The sequence below is a fragment of the Salvia miltiorrhiza genome, chromosome 3 (genome assembly GCF_028751815.1).
Source record: "Salvia miltiorrhiza cultivar Shanhuang (shh) chromosome 3, IMPLAD_Smil_shh, whole genome shotgun sequence".
Taxonomy (NCBI): domain Eukaryota; kingdom Viridiplantae; phylum Streptophyta; class Magnoliopsida; order Lamiales; family Lamiaceae; genus Salvia; species Salvia miltiorrhiza.
In genome coordinates this window covers 21,427,004-21,445,017 of record NC_080389.1, presented here as the reverse complement: position 1 = coordinate 21,445,017, position 18,014 = coordinate 21,427,004, and the positions used below count along the sequence as shown (strand labels likewise).

Below are 18,014 nucleotides of genomic sequence, written 5' to 3'. Positions count from 1 at the left end.
CCATACATTTCTTAAAACCCGTGCCGTCCACAAATGGGTAGTATTATAAAATAAAATAAAATATACTATATATTTAAACTCATAAAAGTATTTATTAAAATAATTCTTTTTTATGTGCAAAGGCCCGTCGTCATCATCGTCGTCATCGTCATCGTCATCATCACTAGTATGATTAAAAATACGTTTCGACTTCCTCTTGGATAAACTAGTAAACGGGAAGAAAGGTATATTAAGAAGAAGGCTATTGTGTACTCAATAATAAAGACAGAATCACAATTTCCTTTTTTCTTTTGAGAAACAAGGAATCACAATCTCCTCAATTGGCAGTCAATTGCCGAATGCCTTGCTTCAATAGTTATCATAATCACAAATCACATGTGTACATAGGCATTCATTTATCCATATGTATAAATGCTAGATTAATTTATTACATTGCAACATCCAAATGTCTGTACCTGTGGTAACAATGGAGGCCGAAAAAGAGAAAACGGCAGAAGAAATTCTAAATGAAGGAACTATATGTGAGGGTGGCTGCAGCAACAAAGAAGATTGCTGCATGAAACATATATACACACTGATAAAGAAGCACGCAAAGGAGTGGAAGGAGATCGAGGAGATGAGCTTCGCCGACACACCGCTGCACAGAGCGGCGAAGGCGGGGAACACGGAGGTGGCCATGGAGATCTTGAACCTGATGCCGTCGCTGGGCAGGAAGCTCAACAAGGAGGGGCTGAGCCCCCTCCACCTGGCCTTGGAAGGGGCGCACCGAAACACGGCGCAGGTGATGGCGAGATCCAACAAGCAGCTGGTGCGGGTGAAGGGCAAGAAGGGTATGACTCCATTGATGCAATGCGCAACCAGAGCCGACCGCGAAAAGGGGATAAAAGATCTGGAGCTTCTTGCAAGGCTCTTGGTTGCATGCCCGGAGTCGGTCGCCGACGTCAACAACAACCACCAGACTGTTGTTCACGTGGCGCTGGAGAGCATCGTCGGTGCGACACTGTGTGCGTGCTGGTGGATTGGCTGAGGAGGAGGGATCAGATTGCGTCGGTTCTCTCCGTCAAGGATATCAACGGCAACACGGCCCTTCACGCTGCTGCTCAATTTGGCTGTGATAATGTAATGACCCGACTTTTTATTAAGGATTATATACTTTTAATTACTGATTTAAGGAATTATTATGGTAATTAGAGTTCAGCTTCCATTAATAAAATACGAACTTATATGAATTTGATAATTTATATATGTGATGATTTATTTTTTTTATTTTCAATAGATGATGCACTCAAAATATATTTTGAGTCCATTAATTTATTGTGGAGAATTTAACACTGAAGTGTTAAATATGAATCTTTTATCGATTGTTTACTTAAGCCCATGAGTAATTTATTTTATGTTAGAAGCAAGCTCAAATGGATTTTATGCTTCAATAAGAATTAGGCTTATATGTCTTAATGTATTTAAATGAGTTTGGAACCTTATAATTAATATATTAATCTCTTGGATATTTTAATTAGAATAATCTTAAGCATGCTGAATCCTAAAGCATGCTGAAGAATTTTTGAGCGCATGCTGAAGGAAATTCTTCAGTCTTACATGCAGGCTGAAAGTGTTCATACCTGTAAGTTGAAGAATTTCCATCCAAGCCAACCCATTTTTTTTCTTTTATAACCTACACCATTTTTCAGCCAATTCCCACCTCTCACATTCATCTACCATCTCTCTCGCAGCCAAGAAACGACACCACATCTTTCATCATTCAAGGTTTATATTTCTAATTTATATATTATCCTTCAATTGTATACATCAATTCCAGAATACCAACACATGCTCATTAACTCAGATTTACATATGCTTTGATAAATGAAGAAAATGAGTAGCAAATTCATAGATTTACAGTTACTAAATATGTACTTGTGAACTGAAGTTACAAGGAAAGAGTTAAAACTTTTATTTGAGCAATTACAGTATATGATTCTCGCACAAAAACCCTTTGTGTTGGCTGATTGCGTGTGTGAGTCGAGGTCAGGGGGAGGGCAGCCTCGGTGGCTCGTCGTCGCCGGCGGTTGACGGACGGCGACGGAGCCGCGGTTGTCTCCGATCTGCCAAGAAAGGGAAAGAGGAGTTTCAGTTTTTAATTTAAAATGAAATGAGAATAGGGAGATCCGGGGCTTACCTTTGTGAGACGGTGCTCGGCTCCTCACAGCGACTCACGGCGACGGCGACTCCAGGAGAGGCGGCTGCCGGATTCTTGCTGCCAACGGCAGCGGCTGACGGCGGCGCTCCTCCAGCGAGCTGCTGGCCGTCGATCGCAGGCCAGCCAGCGGCGACTCCGGGCGAGCAGCAGCAGCTCCAGGCGGCGACAGCTCGACTCCCGGCGAAGCAGCAGCAGCTCCAGCGGCTTCCAGTCGACGGTGCTCGCCGAGATCCAGTTGCAGCGGCGGCGGATCTGCCATGGAAGAGAGGCGGAGGCGACGGAGCGGCGGCGTGGTTGCGCTGCTGTGCCTTTCCAGCGGCCGAGATTGAGCGAGAGAGATAGAGGAGAAGAGGGGGGGGGAAGAGTTCAGGGAGAGAGGAGGAGAGGCCGCGCCGCTCGCCGGCGGCGACGGCGCCGTTGAACGGCAGCGGCGGCGGCAGAACGAAGAGAGAGAGCAGAGAGAGTAAAGAGAGAGAGCAGAGAGAGTAGGGAGAGAAAGAGCCGAGAGATAGAGATAGAGAGAGAGAGGCGCATTTGATGTGTGTGTGCTGAGTGTGTTTTATTGTGTGTGTATATTTAGGTTAGGGTTTCAGCCGGGTTTGGGCCGGGTTTCAGCCGGGTTTGGGCCGGGTTTGAGCCGGGTTTGGGCCGAAAATATTGGGCTCCCTCTTGGGCCGATTTAATTAAACTCTTGGGCCGATTTAATTAAATTGTTTGGGCCGATTTAATTAAATTGTTTGGGCCTTATTCAAAGAAAAACATGATAGACTTAATTTATCTAATTAATTTGGGCTTATATCTATTTAAATTATTTGAGCTCTTAATTATTAATTTAAATTGAGCTTGATTAATTTAATTATATATTGACCTTTAAATTAATTATTTAAATGGAGTTCTTTATTTCAAGTATTTATAAATGGATTACAAAATGAAATATTTCGAGTTAAACTCTCATTTAAATTAATTCTTTTCAAAATGACTTATTAATATGGATTATTTGAAAATGATTAAATGATTTTAAAAATAAGAAAGCATGATCTATGATGATATAATTTATCTATGTAATATTATAGGATTTGTTTTTAAATGACGGAATATTTGACTTGATGACATAAATAGAACGAGTTATGATTAATGCGCATGTTGATGTTCGAATAAATAGTTTCGAACCTAAATGATAGTTATGTGATAATGTTTTGAGTTTAAGGTTTTGACGAGATAAGATTAATTCTTTCCAGTCCACATTAATTATTACTTGGACTCCTATTATTTATTAATAATGGGTCTCGAATTTATATTACTTGGGCTCCTACGATTTAATTGATTAAGTCCAATGAAATTTATTTATTTAACCCAATAAGAATTATTATTTTAGGCTTCTTTATTAATCCTAATTATTTTAATTAGTGATTAATATTAAAATTTACTAATTTTTAAAGGGTGATGATGGGCTCACTTATTGGGCTTCATGATTTTATTATCTTGGGCCTCATTTGTTGGGCTCTAGAAATTAATTGATGTTGGGCCTAATATTATTAATGCACTGGGCTTCGAATTTATTCTTTTGGGCTCGAATTAAATTCCTTTTGGGCCTTGATTATTTTTATTTTAATTGGGTCGTCATAATTATTCTATTAAATTTAATTAGAGAAGATTTTAAGACTTACTAATTATTAATTAGTAAGTGAATTAGATTATTTTAAGATGAGTAGATTATTAAAGATTAATAATCCGACCTCATAAGACGAGCTTTAATTCCTTAAATAGGATTAGCATCTCATAATTTAATTAAAGGAATATGAGTCATGCATAATCATTTCACGCATCCTCATTTATTGAGATTTTTCGAGAATTAGAATCTTATTTTATTTTCTCGAATTAAAGGTCAAGCACCAGAGTTAGAGCTAAACCGTGAGTCTGCTATTCAGGTAGGCTTTCTACGTATAAACTAAAATTATATATTAGAATTGTTAAGACTTTATGTTTATGAATTTAAATGATATTGTCAATGCCTAAATGCTTTATGTTTTATTATTAATTGCCTATCTGATGTTAATCGAATTCGGATTCTGGATGGGACCGCAAATCCCTTCGGAATTAGTGTACACCTTGTGATCGTGAGTCATCTAGCGGGTTGGCCGATCATAGTGTCCGTAGAGGGAGGCCTCCCTCTCGGCACGAGTTACTGATATGGTGATTAATGATATAAAATACCTGCGCGGGTTATTGATGAAAGAAATGATATTATGTTTGGTAAATACGAGTCTTTAAAGGAAAACCCTCGTATTTTACTACTGTTGAAAGGCTTGACAATAAAATATTATGCATGTATGTAAATTTCGGCAAGTGTCCACTAAGTACTTTTGTACTTAGCCCTGCATGTATTTTTAAATGTGCAGGTTGAGCGGTGATCGAGGATGTAGTGTGCAAGCGGAGCTTTGTCAAACTAGGATGATTACCTCAGAGTAGAGTATATGTCTTCATACATATACTCAAATTGTTATTCCGCTGCGAACACTGATTATGTTAAGATATTATGTCAAACAATATGTATTATTGAATAATGTACTAAAACTATTGAGTACCCCGTTTTGGGATAATATTATGTACGGTCCCCTTGTGGCCTTCATTGATATCTAGATATTTCGATTGATTTCTTTATACAAGTCAAGTCATCAAGAAACCGAATATGCCCCTTTCTAAATCCCGCTCCTAAATTCCCTCCCTTAGTCGCGGTTTTCCCGAATTTGCTATCCTTAGCAAGTGCGGTCGTGACAGAATGGTATCAGAGCATTTCTTTTGCTCTGAGTACTACTCATTCCTTCTAAGTTGAGTCTAGATTAAGTAAGTTAATACACTTTTGAACTAGTTGACAAAAGCTTGGCACTACATCTCGTCACGCTCAACGGAGGTTATGGTAAGTACTTTCAAGTTTTAATTTAGTTAATTTCTTGAAATGTATGAAGCATGAATAAGTATGACTATGGTATGAATCACAAGAACTTAGAACTGTTAAGTTATATATGCTCACTCTCACGACGGAACATAGAAGAGAACTTAGGGAGATGCCTTAATTTTTCTTCATGTTACGATGACATCGACAATGATGGTCGAAATAGAGAAAGAAGAATACACGAAGGGTCGCATGATGAAACCACGAGCATGAAGATTGAGCAGCGTAACGAACGCCAATAGTACGTTGATGGCATGGGCATAACTTAAATATTCGAGTGTTTTTCTACGATGAGATCTCGAATTAGCTTGGCCTTTTGAACTTATTTTGTTGAAACTTTTAGTGCTCGTTGCTAGATTTAAGAAAATATCATCATCACATAACAAGCCCTAAGTTCGGGAAACAACGACACTAGAACTATATGATAGTCGAATTAGTAATCTATAATTAAGTATTAAGAACCTGTATGGCTTGTGTAAATGCTAGATTTAGATGATGAGGTATTTTTGCACGTTATGGTTATTGAACCGAACTTGTTTTCCGATTTTAGATATTTAGAACCTTATCGCCTTAAGTTACTTGTCGTGTGCTACTTTTGACGATAGAACTTCCTTTGTTAGATGGCGAGGACTGTTTTCACCCGACGACGACCACTGCCCCCATGGGCTAGTCCAGAGGAGGTCGAGCGGTCCTACCGCACCTATGCTCCATGTCACGGGGATAACCTCGGACAGTTCCTCGCAGGTTTTCACAGACACTGGGTCGAGGCGAGTGCACATGGAGTATCAGGGTATGACGGTATCCAGAGGTTGATCTTACTGTTACCTTCCGAGTGGCAGGGATGGGCTAGGCAGATCTCTGCCCACTACATCTTTCGCCGAGAAGATTACCACGACCTCATGGGAGACTTCCCTAGCTTTATTGCGGAGCTTCAGATCTGTTTCACTTTGTGGGGCCGCGCCCCTCTAGGGCCCTACATCCTTCCGGGAGACTACGTACAAGTGGGGACGCCTTTGCCAGCGGAGACACCCGCTACTGCCCCTGAGTCTCCGATGGCCTTGCCACGAGATTCTCCACCACGTGCCTCAGTTCTAGGGCGCCGTGGTAGGCACGATGACGAGGCAGGCCCTTCTCGTCCACGGGCTCGTAGGGATTTCCCATCGCCTCCTGACTCAGCGATCCGAGCTACTACTCCTTCACCACCACTGATACCTACCATAGACGCAAGGTTTGAGGCTGCCATGGCAGATGTCGACAGGGTCATGGCCAACATGAGGGAGTTTCTAGATAGGGGCAAATACCCTATGCAGGAGGATGACGATACAGCGCAGTATGGTACGATAAGGATTACTCGTCCTGAACCCGTGCCAACTCCAGCTCCAATCAAGCCTCGTGCCACGGCCAGGATCAGCACCAGAGACGATCCGATCCGTGAGATTGTGGACGATATCTTCCGCTCAGCCCAGATCATGCAGGAGACAGGCGAGGGCCAGGGAGAGACTCCGTTGCCCAGCTGGGAGCCGGGCGAGGATAAGGAGGAGGATGAGGAGGAGGACCCCGAGGAGGATCCAGAAGAGGACCCCCTGGCGTCACCGAGGAACAGTCGTACCGCGACTGAGAGTTCACAGATTTGATAGTTTTTAGCTTGTGGATGTACTCTGGAAACGATAATTCGTTCCAATGACTATGTTTTTATTTATGTTGTTTCTAGCTAGCATTAGTACGGAAATGTTGGTCTCTAGGACATTCCGCGAAAAAAAAAAAAAAAAAAAAAAACCCTTTTGTGATTACTTAACTAGTAAGCCGGTACATCATAGGGAGTACTGGATAGACTTTACTTACATTTTGGGTTGACAATGTAAAAGCCCTCGATGAGACAATTTTCCATGAGATATAAATGACCCTAGCATGGGTTTTCTACGACGATCTCGTGTATGTTTTATGTTTCTCTACGGGTTTTATTCTTCACGAGTCAGTTAAGAATGTAGTAACTTTGAATAATGTGACTTGTGTATGCAACGGTTCCTGTTAATATCTTAGTTTTAGAGTTATGATAAGTTAAATTTAACAAACAGTTCTTTATTAATTGCCTTAGAGATTCCTGTATAGAATGTATAAAAAAGGGTGTTTGTAATTTGCAGAATGCCGCCTAAACGAGGTCGCCCCCCTAGGAGAAACGTTAACAATGATGGAAATCGCGATGAAATACCTGAAGGGCGGCGAAACGACAGGGAACCTACCCCACCCCCTCCACCCCCTGCTAGAAGGACTGAAGAACTGTTTCTTCGACAGAATCCGCCCACATTCACTGGGACAGGCGACCCAGCCGAGGCCGAAGCTTGGATACGCGCCTTGGAGCGTATCTTCACCTTCCTACACTGCACAGAAGAGGAGCGACTCTCGTGTATGTCTTTCCAACTAGCCGGATCGGCTGACTTTTGGTGGGAAGCCCGCCGAAAGACTCTGACTCCCGAACAATGGGCAGTATACACTTGGGAAGACTTTAAGACGGGATTATATGATAAGTATATTCCCAAGAGCTACAGAAAGAAGAAGGAGGCTGAGTTCTATAGCCTGAAACAAGGGAAGAAGACGGTGACAGAGTATGACAGAGAGTTCTGCGATCTATCGCGTTATGCTCCACAACAGGTGGATACTGATGAGAAAATGGCGGAGAAATTTTGTGCCGGTCTGAGGCACGAGATTCGGATGACTCTAGCTAGTCATGGTGGACTCTCATACACTGAATCTTTGAACAGGGCACTGGACATCGAAGCTGCGATGCCAGTAGAAAGGTTGGCTCCATCACAGACCCCAGCGCCAGCCAACCCACCTGCACGCCCTCAGAACTTTAAAGGGAAGCGCAACTGGAACGACCATAGAGGAAATGAAAACCAGACTAACAAGAGGCCATGGCAAGGAAATGCGCCGTTGGGACAATATCAGCAACAAGGACAAGGGAAGCAACAGGGTCCTGCCCCGGCTGGAGGCAGCCAAAGACAAAATGAAGTTCCCCTTTGTCCAAAATGCCACAAACCACATCGTGGTGTCTGTAAGGCTGGAACTGACAGTTGCTACACGTGTGGCCAGAAGGGCCACTACTCCTCACAATGCCCCAACAAACAGCAGGGCGCGGCAATCAGGGCCACTTATGCCCAGCCCCTGCAAGCAGTTCAAGGGCAACACCAGCCCCGCCAACAACAGCCATACCAGCAGCAATACCAATACCAGCCCCGCCAACAACAGCCATACCAGCAGCAATACCAACACAAGAACCAACAGCGCCAACAGCAACAGAGGCGGCAACAACCATTGCCGCAGCAGGCGAGAGCCTTTGCTCTCACCCAAAACCAGCCCGAGAAAAACCAGGGAAACCTGGCAGGTATGGGCAAGCTTAAAGGTTTTTCCATAATGATTCTGTTCGATACTGGTGCCTCGCATTCTTTTATATCTGCCCCTTGCGTAGATACCGTAGAAATCGAATCAGAACGAGCTAAGTGTGCCTTAAGAATCACTACACCCTCAGGAGAAAGATCTACCACCACACATGTTTGCTCGAACGTAGAATTTGAAATAGGAGAACTTAAGATGGTAGCGAACAATCTTAATATTCTGCTCATGTGGGACGTAGATATGATCTTAGGAATGGACTGGCTAGCTGAGAATCACGCCACCATCCTTTGTAGTGAACGAAAAATTTCTCTTCGACCACCTGGAAAGGAACCGACGGAATTTCACGGCATAGGTATGAAGAAAAGAGTACCAGTGATATCCGCATTACAAGCCAGAAAAGAGATGATGAAGGAAGGAAGCACAGCTTATCTCGTCTACCTAAACGGGGAAGCTAGTGAAGACAAGAAGGTGGAAGATGTGGCAATAGTACGAGACTTTCCAGAAGTTTTTCCTGAAATATTGCCAGGACTACCTCCAGACATGCAACTAGATTTCACCATTGATCTAGAACCTGGATCTGCCCCAGTATCAAAGGCACCGTACAGGATGGCCCCAAAGGAACTACAAGAATTAAAGGTGCAACTACAGGAACTCTTGGACTTGGGTTTCATCAGACCCAGTGTCTCGCCTTGGGGAGCGCCTGTACTCTTTGTCAAGAAGAAAGATGGAACCATGAGAATGTGCATTGATTATCGAGAGTTGAACAAACTGACGCTTAAAAACAAATACCCTCTTCCAAGGATAGATGATTTGTTCGATCAACTTAAAGGAGCCAGTGTATTCTCAAAAATAGATTTAAGGTCTGGGTATCATCAACTGAAGATCAGACCAGAGGATATATCTAAGACCGCTTTCCGCACAAGATATGGTCATTATGAATTCGTTGTCATGCCATTTGGTCTAACCAATGCACCGGCAGTATTCATGGACCTCATGAATCGAGTTTTCCATCCATACTTAGACAAATTTGTCTTAGTGTTTATAGATGATATCCTCATCTATTCTAAGAATGACCAAGAGCATGAAAATCATTTAAGAATCATCCTGGAGACATTAAAGACGGAGAAGTTGTTCGCCAAATTCAGCAAGTGCGAATTTTGGTTGAAAGAAGTAATGTTTCTAGGGCACATCGTATCAGCAGATGGAATCAAGGTGGACCCCGCCAAGGTGCAAGCAGTGCGCGAGTGGAAATCACCAACTACACCTAATGAAATCCGAAGTTTCTTAGGTTTGGCAGGATACTACCGGAGATTCATCGAAGGATTCTCTAAAATAGCAAGACCAATGACGCAATTACTTCGCAAAGGAATCAAGTATAAGTGGAACGAAGAGTGTGAAGCCAGCTTCCAAGAGCTGAAGAAGAAATTGACAACTGCACCAGTGCTAGCGGTTCCAGCAGCCGATAAAGAATACGTGATCTTCACGGACGCGTCCAAAAATGGGCTAGGTTGTGTGTTGATGCAAGAAGGAAAGGTCATTGCCTACGCCTCGCGACAACTAAGGCCACATGAATTGAACTACCCCACTCATGATCTGGAACTAGCAGCAATTGTGCATGCTCTGAAAATTTGGAGACACCATCTATACGGAGTTAGATGTGAAATCTTCACTGATCACAAAAGCCTTAAGTACTTTTTCGAGCAGAAAGACTTGAATATGAGACAGAGGAGATGGCTCGAGCTCGTGAAGGATTACGACTGCGGTATCAACTACCACCCGGGAAAAGCTAATGTAGTAGCTGATGCTTTAAGTCGTAAAACTCAATCCGAGTTAGGACTTCTTCTCACTCAAGAGGACACGCTTGTAAGGGATTTTGACAAATTAAAGATAGAAGTGGTTCAGCCACCGGCAACGACAAGAGCAATTATTGCAACTCTAGTAGCCGTCCCAGACCTCAGAGAAAGGATCGTCAGTGCCCAGAGAGCGGATGAGAGCTTGGAAAAAGTTCGTCTCAAGATCCGAACAGGCACGCCAGGAGGCTACCAAGAGGCAACGGATAACGCAGTTCTTTTTGAAGGAAGATTGTGTGTTCCCCATAACGAGGAACTCAGAAACGAGATCATGAGTGAAGCTCATGACACGCCCTATACCGCTCATCCCGGAAGTACCAAAATGTACCAAGATCTAAAACAGAAGTTTTGGTGGGACGGGATGAAACGAGATATAGCCTCGTTTGTAGAGCGTTGCCTTGCATGCCAGCAAGTGAAAGCTTTACATCAACGACCATATGGGAAATTACAGCCATTGGAAATCCCAGAATGGAAGTGGGAGCACATAGCGATGGATTTCGTGACGGGTCTACCCAAGACAAATAGGGGCAACACAGCTATTTGGGTAATAGTAGACCGTCTCACAAAGAGCGCTCATTTTATACCGATTCCAATTACCCATGGATCGGAGAAACTAGCCCAACTGTACATTCGTGAGATTGTACGGCTACATGGAATACCAATATCCATTACTTCAGATAGAGATTCAAAATTTACTTCTAGATTTTGGATCAGTTTGCAGAAAGAGTTGGGAACGAGATTAAACTTTAGCACCGCCTTTCACCCTCAAACAGATGGACAATCAGAAAGGACAATTCAGACCCTTGAAGATATGTTGAGGACAGTGGTGCTAGACCGAGGAGGAAGTTGGGAATCAGTGCTGCCGTTAATCGAATTCGCCTACAACAATAGTTACCAGGCAACCATTGATATGGCACCTTATGAGGCGCTGTATGGAAGGAAGTGTAGATCACCACTTTACTGGGATGAGGTGGGTGAAAGAAAAATCCTTGGGCCAGATGCAGTAAGCGAGATGATTGAGACCATCCGCCAGATTAGAGCAAGAATTAAAGAGGCTCAGGACAGACAGAAGTCTTATGCTGATACCCGACGAACTGAACTACAATTTCAGATTGGAGACAAGGTTTTCCTTAAAATATCACCCTCGAAAGGGATCGTTAGATTCGGTGTTAAGGGTAAGTTGAGACCTCGTTTTGTAGGACCTTATGAGATCCTTGAAAGAATAGGTCCCGTAGCGTATAGGTTGGCACTGCCACCTAGCTTTGGAAACGTTCACAATGTGTTCCACGTGTCACAGCTGAGACGGTACGTGTTTGACCCCAAACACGTGATTCACCAAGATGAAATGATTCTTAACCCAGACTTGACGTACGAGGAAAAACCTGAAGCCATTTTGGACCGAAAGGTGCAAGAGTTAAGGAATAAATCGATCGCGTCAGTCAAAATACTGTGGAGACACCATGGACCGGAAGAAGCAACGTGGGAACTTGAGGACCAGATGAAAGAAAAATACCCAGAACTTTTCACATAGGTATGCAAATTTCGGGACGAAATTTTTTTAAGGGGGATAGTATGTAATGACCCGACTTTTTATTAAGGATTATATACTTTTAATTACTGATTTAAGGAATTATTATGGTAATTAGAGTTCAGCTTCCATTAATAAAATACGAACTTATATGAATTTGATAATTTATATATGTGATGATTTATTTTTTTTATTTTCAATAGATGATGCACTCAAAATATATTTTGAGTCCATTAATTTATTGTGGAGAATTTAACACTGAAGTGTTAAATATGAATCTTTTATCGATTGTTTACTTAAGCCCATGAGTAATTTATTTTATGTTAGAAGCAAGCTCAAATGGATTTTATGCTTCAATAAGAATTAGGCTTATATGTCTTAATGTATTTAAATGAGTTTGGAACCTTATAATTAATATATTAATCTCTTGGATATTTTAATTAGAATAATCTTAAGCATGCTGAATCCTAAAGCATGCTGAAGAATTTTTGAGCGCATGCTGAAGGAAATTCTTCAGTCTTACATGCAGGCTGAAAGTGTTCATACCTGTAAGTTGAAGAATTTCCATCCAAGCCAACCCATTTTTTTTCTTTTATAACCTACACCATTTTTCAGCCAATTCCCACCTCTCACATTCATCTACCATCTCTCTCGCAGCCAAGAAACGACACCACATCTTTCATCATTCAAGGTTTATATTTCTAATTTATATATTATCCTTCAATTGTATACATCAATTCCAGAATACCAACACATGCTCATTAACTCAGATTTACATATGCTTTGATAAATGAAGAAAATGAGTAGCAAATTCATAGATTTACAGTTACTAAATATGTACTTGTGAACTGAAGTTACAAGGAAAGAGTTAAAACTTTTATTTGAGCAATTACAGTATATGATTCTCGCACAAAAACCCTTTGTGTTGGCTGATTGCGTGTGTGAGTCGAGGTCAGGGGGAGGGCAGCCTCGGTGGCTCGTCGTCGCCGGCGGTTGACGGACGGCGACGGAGCCGCGGTTGTCTCCGATCTGCCAAGAAAGGGAAAGAGGAGTTTCAGTTTTTAATTTAAAATGAAATGAGAATAGGGAGATCCGGGGCTTACCTTTGTGAGACGGTGCTCGGCTCCTCACAGCGACTCACGGCGACGGCGACTCCAGGAGAGGCGGCTGCCGGATTCTTGCTGCCAACGGCAGCGGCTGACGGCGGCGCTCCTCCAGCGAGCTGCTGGCCGTCGATCGCAGGCCAGCCAGCGGCGACTCCGGGCGAGCAGCAGCAGCTCCAGGCGGCGACAGCTCGACTCCCGGCGAAGCAGCAGCAGCTCCAGCGGCTTCCAGTCGACGGTGCTCGCCGAGATCCAGTTGCAGCGGCGGCGGATCTGCCATGGAAGAGAGGCGGAGGCGACGGAGCGGCGGCGTGGTTGCGCTGCTGTGCCTTTCCAGCGGCCGAGATTGAGCGAGAGAGATAGAGGAGAAGAGGGGGGGGAAGAGTTCAGGGAGAGAGGAGGAGAGGCCGCGCCGCTCGCCGGCGGCGACGGCGCCGTTGAACGGCAGCGGCGGCGGCAGAACGAAGAGAGAGAGCAGAGAGAGTAAAGAGAGACAGCAGAGAGAGTAGGGAGAGAAAGAGCCGAGAGATAGAGATAGAGAGAGAGAGGCGCATTTGATGTGTGTGTGCTGAGTGTGTTTTATTGTGTGTGTATATTTAGGTTAGGGTTTCAGCCGGGTTTGGGCCGGGTTTCAGCCGGGTTTGGGCCGGGTTTGAGCCGGGTTTGGGCCGAAAATATTGGGCTCCCTCTTGGGCCGATTTAATTAAACTCTTGGGCCGATTTAATTAAATTGTTTGGGCCTTATTCAAAGAAAAACATGATAGACTTAATTTATCTAATTAATTTGGGCTTATATCTATTTAAATTATTTGAGCTCTTAATTATTAATTTAAATTGAGCTTGATTAATTTAATTATATATTGACCTTTAAATTAATTATTTAAATGGAGTTCTTTATTTCAAGTATTTATAAATGGATTACAAAATGAAATATTTCGAGTTAAACTCTCATTTAAATTAATTCTTTTCAAAATGACTTATTAATATGGATTATTTGAAAATGATTAAATGATTTTAAAAATAAGAAAGCATGATCTATGATGATATAATTTATCTATGTAATATTATAGGATTTGTTTTTAAATGACGGAATATTTGACTTGATGACATAAATAGAACGAGTTATGATTAATGCGCATGTTGATGTTCGAATAAATAGTTTCGAACCTAAATGATAGTTATGTGATAATGTTTTGAGTTTAAGGTTTTGACGAGATAAGATTAATTCTTTCCAGTCCACATTAATTATTACTTGGACTCCTATTATTTATTAATAATGGGTCTCGAATTTATATTACTTGGGCTCCTACGATTTAATTGATTAAGTCCAATGAAATTTATTTATTTAACCCAATAAGAATTATTATTTTAGGCTTCTTTATTAATCCTAATTATTTTAATTAGTGATTAATATTAAAATTTACTAATTTTTAAAGGGTGATGATGGGCTCACTTATTGGGCTTCATGATTTTATTATCTTGGGCCTCATTTGTTGGGCTCTAGAAATTAATTGATGTTGGGCCTAATATTATTAATGCACTGGGCTTCGAATTTATTCTTTTGGGCTCGAATTAAATTCCTTTTGGGCCTTGATTATTTTTATTTTAATTGGGTCGTCATAATTATTCTATTAAATTTAATTAGAGAAGATTTTAAGACTTACTAATTATTAATTAGTAAGTGAATTAGATTATTTTAAGATGAGTAGATTATTAAAGATTAATAATCCGACCTCATAAGACGAGCTTTAATTCCTTAAATAGGATTAGCATCTCATAATTTAATTAAAGGAATATGAGTCATGCATAATCATTTCACGCATCCTCATTTATTGAGATTTTTCGAGAATTAGAATCTTATTTTATTTTCTCGAATTAAAGGTCAAGCACCAGAGTTAGAGCTAAACCGTGAGTCTGCTATTCAGGTAGGCTTTCTACGTATAAACTAAAATTATATATTAGAATTGTTAAGACTTTATGTTTATGAATTTAAATGATATTGTCAATGCCTAAATGCTTTATGTTTTATTATTAATTGCCTATCTGATGTTAATCGAATTCGGATTCTGGATGGGACCGCAAATCCCTTCGGAATTAGTGTACACCTTGTGATCGTGAGTCATCTAGCGGGTTGGCCGATCATAGTGTCCGTAGAGGGAGGCCTCCCTCTCGGCACGAGTTACTGATATGGTGATTAATGATATAAAATACCTGCGCGGGTTATTGATGAAAGAAATGATATTATGTTTGGTAAATACGAGTCTTTAAAGGAAAACCCTCGTATTTTACTACTGTTGAAAGGCTTGACAATAAAATATTATGCATGTATGTAAATTTCGGCAAGTGTCCACTAAGTACTTTTGTACTTAGCCCTGCATGTATTTTTAAATGTGCAGGTTGAGCGGTGATCGAGGATGTAGTGTGCAAGCGGAGCTTTGTCAAACTAGGATGATTACCTCAGAGTAGAGTATATGTCTTCATACATATACTCAAATTGTTATTCCGCTGCGAACACTGATTATGTTAAGATATTATGTCAAACAATATGTATTATTGAATAATGTACTAAAACTATTGAGTACCCCGTTTTGGGATAATATTATGTACGGTCCCCTTGTGGCCTTCATTGATATCTAGATATTTCGATTGATTTCTTTATACAAGTCAAGTCATCAAGAAACCGAATATGCCCCTTTCTAAATCCCGCTCCTAAATTCCCTCCCTTAGTCGCGGTTTTCCCGAATTTGCTATCCTTAGCAAGTGCGGTCGTGACAGATAAGGTGAGAATATATATATATAGAGAGAGGGGGGGGGGGGGCAACACCCTACTCTAATCAAATAGTATAAAGAAATTTTAGCCATACCGATAAAATTGTGAAAATATAGTAGTATTTTTTTTTAATAAAATACCTTTTTAATGTGTAACATTGTAAAATAAGCTGTTACACATTTTATATGTGTGCTAAGAATCTTAAGAGCTCTTTGATTTCATATTTTATATTAATTAATGGAATTCTTTATTGTAGGGGGCGAAAAAGATAGTCGGTCTGGTTAAATTAAACAGACTGAATTCTGAGAAGAGGACCGCTCTGGACCTTGCCATAATACATAATCAAAATTTGGTGAAGCAAACTTTAGAAGAAAATGGAGCCAAGAGACGTGATGAAATTTTCCTCCCTGAAACAACAACAAACTACGTGCTGAGTGAAGCAGGTTACTTCGAAGCAGTCTCCCGAGCCTACTACTATCTAACCCGAGAACTCACACTCGAGATGCGCAACGCCATCTTAGTGGTGGCCACGCTCATCGTGGCCGCCACCTATCAGGCGGTGCTGCAGCCCCCCGGCGGACTTTATCCTCCTCCCCAGGAGGAAAAAAATATTGGCAACACTCTTCTCGGCAGCCGCCGCCACCAGACAAGATTTTACTCAGCGCCCGCATCTGCGGAAACCATGGCGGGGCGGATGGTGATGGAGAACGACCACTACCGGTCTTTCATGCCGGCGAACTCGTTCGCGTTCGCGCTGTCAGCCGTGATCGTGATATTCGTGGTCCCGGGCTCGCCAGTATTCTTGATCCTCCACCTCTGCCTGGTGTTCATGTGCCTCAGCTACCTTCTGGCTCTGAGCGCCATATCCAATTACTCGGGCATCTCCGACATGATCTTCGTGATGGCCCTCTACGCCATCGTCGGGGCCTACGTCACGAAGCTCCTGTATTATCCGGTGAGGGCGCTCTTCATCGACGAGGATTGGTGGCTGCGGCACCTCAGCGTCAAATTTGCTAACTACTCCAGCAGAGCCAAGCCTAAAGGTAACGCGGCGGCCGCCATGGGGATAGCACATAAGATGAAGAAGCAGCACATGGTGTTAGGTCTTGAATGAATTTCATGATATGTATTTTTTTTTTTGCCATTTGAGAATAAGCGAGTGGGCCTTGATGCTTGGGTTTTAATTATTCATGTAACTAGTGTGTGTGTGTTTTTCTTTTTGGGATGGGGTCATGTATTTGATGTGTTGATGAAATTAGATGTTTAATTTGGTAATGTAATAAATGGATTGTGGTTATATCTAGTTATCTTTAGGTAATTAAGTGTACCACAATTTTGAATGTTATGGTATCCAATTACTTATCCATCCACGAAAAATATATGATACTTTTGTCAAATTTTTATGTTTATAAAAAATATACTTTTATATTTAGAACATGACCTCACATTTTTTCCTTATCTTTTATTTTTATAAATATATACCCCTTATTTACACAAAAAAAAAATCATCTTTAATTCAATCTCAATCGTTTATTCATACAATGATGGAACCATTTTAACACTACATAAAAATCACCACTCATTTTATTACTTTCTCCATCCATGAAATAGAGTACCAGTTGGGATTCAACACAAGTTTTAAGAAAGTTATTAAAGTAGGTGTAATTAAGTAGAGTAAAAGTAAATTTATAATAGGGGTAGTGCTAATGACACTTTTTAAATGCTTAATCCTTTATTAACTTTTAAACTTAATTCTTTTATTTTACTGGTGTTTAAAATTCTTTTATTTTATTGAAATTATACATTTAATTTAAGGTGAAATTTCAATTTTAAATTTAAATCTGAAGAGAATGAAATTGTAGAGCAGCGACAGCGCAAGGGCAAGAAATGGGGGGATTCCACTTCTCCACTCACCTTACCAACAACACCATCAGAGAACCCTAACCCCGAATCCAACCGCAACATCTCGACTAACACAATCCACATCGATGGAATCCCGGTGGAGTTCTCTTGCCAGCTGGCGTTCATGAACCAAGTAATCTCGAAGCTCAATCCATCGCAGAGAGAGGGCCACTGCCACGCGCTGCTCGAATCTCCCACCGGCACGAGGAAGTTGTTGTCGCTAAATCTCCGAATAGTTGCTCAAGTCACTGTCGAATCTGCCAATATTCAGAATGAGTTGACGCATTCGAGCTCCAGGGCTCCGAGGGCACCGGTGGC

The 18,014-nt window shown here is 41.6% G+C and overlaps 1 protein-coding gene and 1 long non-coding RNA gene across 2 annotated transcripts; one reads left to right on the top strand and one right to left on the bottom strand.

Moving 5' to 3' along the window:
• Positions 1–359: 359 nt before the first annotated feature.
• Positions 360–17,109, top strand: LOC131016781 (uncharacterized). The gene is made up of 2 exons (XM_057945508.1): positions 360–1,119; positions 16,051–17,109. The coding sequence occupies exons 1-2, from the start codon at positions 850–852 to the stop codon at positions 16,906–16,908; spliced, it is 1,128 nt and encodes a 375-aa protein (XP_057801491.1). The 5' UTR covers positions 360–849; the 3' UTR covers positions 16,909–17,109.
• On the bottom strand, positions 12,614–13,505 carry LOC131016782 (uncharacterized). Its single transcript, XR_009099218.1, has 2 exons — positions 13,025–13,505; positions 12,614–12,950 (listed from the first exon to the last, which is right to left on the bottom strand). It is a non-coding gene; the product is annotated as an uncharacterized LOC131016782 (long non-coding RNA).
• Positions 17,110–18,014: the final 905 nt, after the last annotated feature.

What these genes read in the sequence shown, in the direction of transcription:
- LOC131016781 (XM_057945508.1), top strand. Translation starts at nt 850, where the DNA reads ATGCGCAACCAGAGCCGACCGCGAAAAGGGGATAAAAGATCTGGAGCT. An exon ending in CTCAATTTGGCTGTGATAAT is followed by an intron (nt 1,120 to 16,050) that starts GTAATGACCCGA and finishes TCTTTATTGTAG; the next exon opens with GGGGCGAAAAAGATAGTCGG.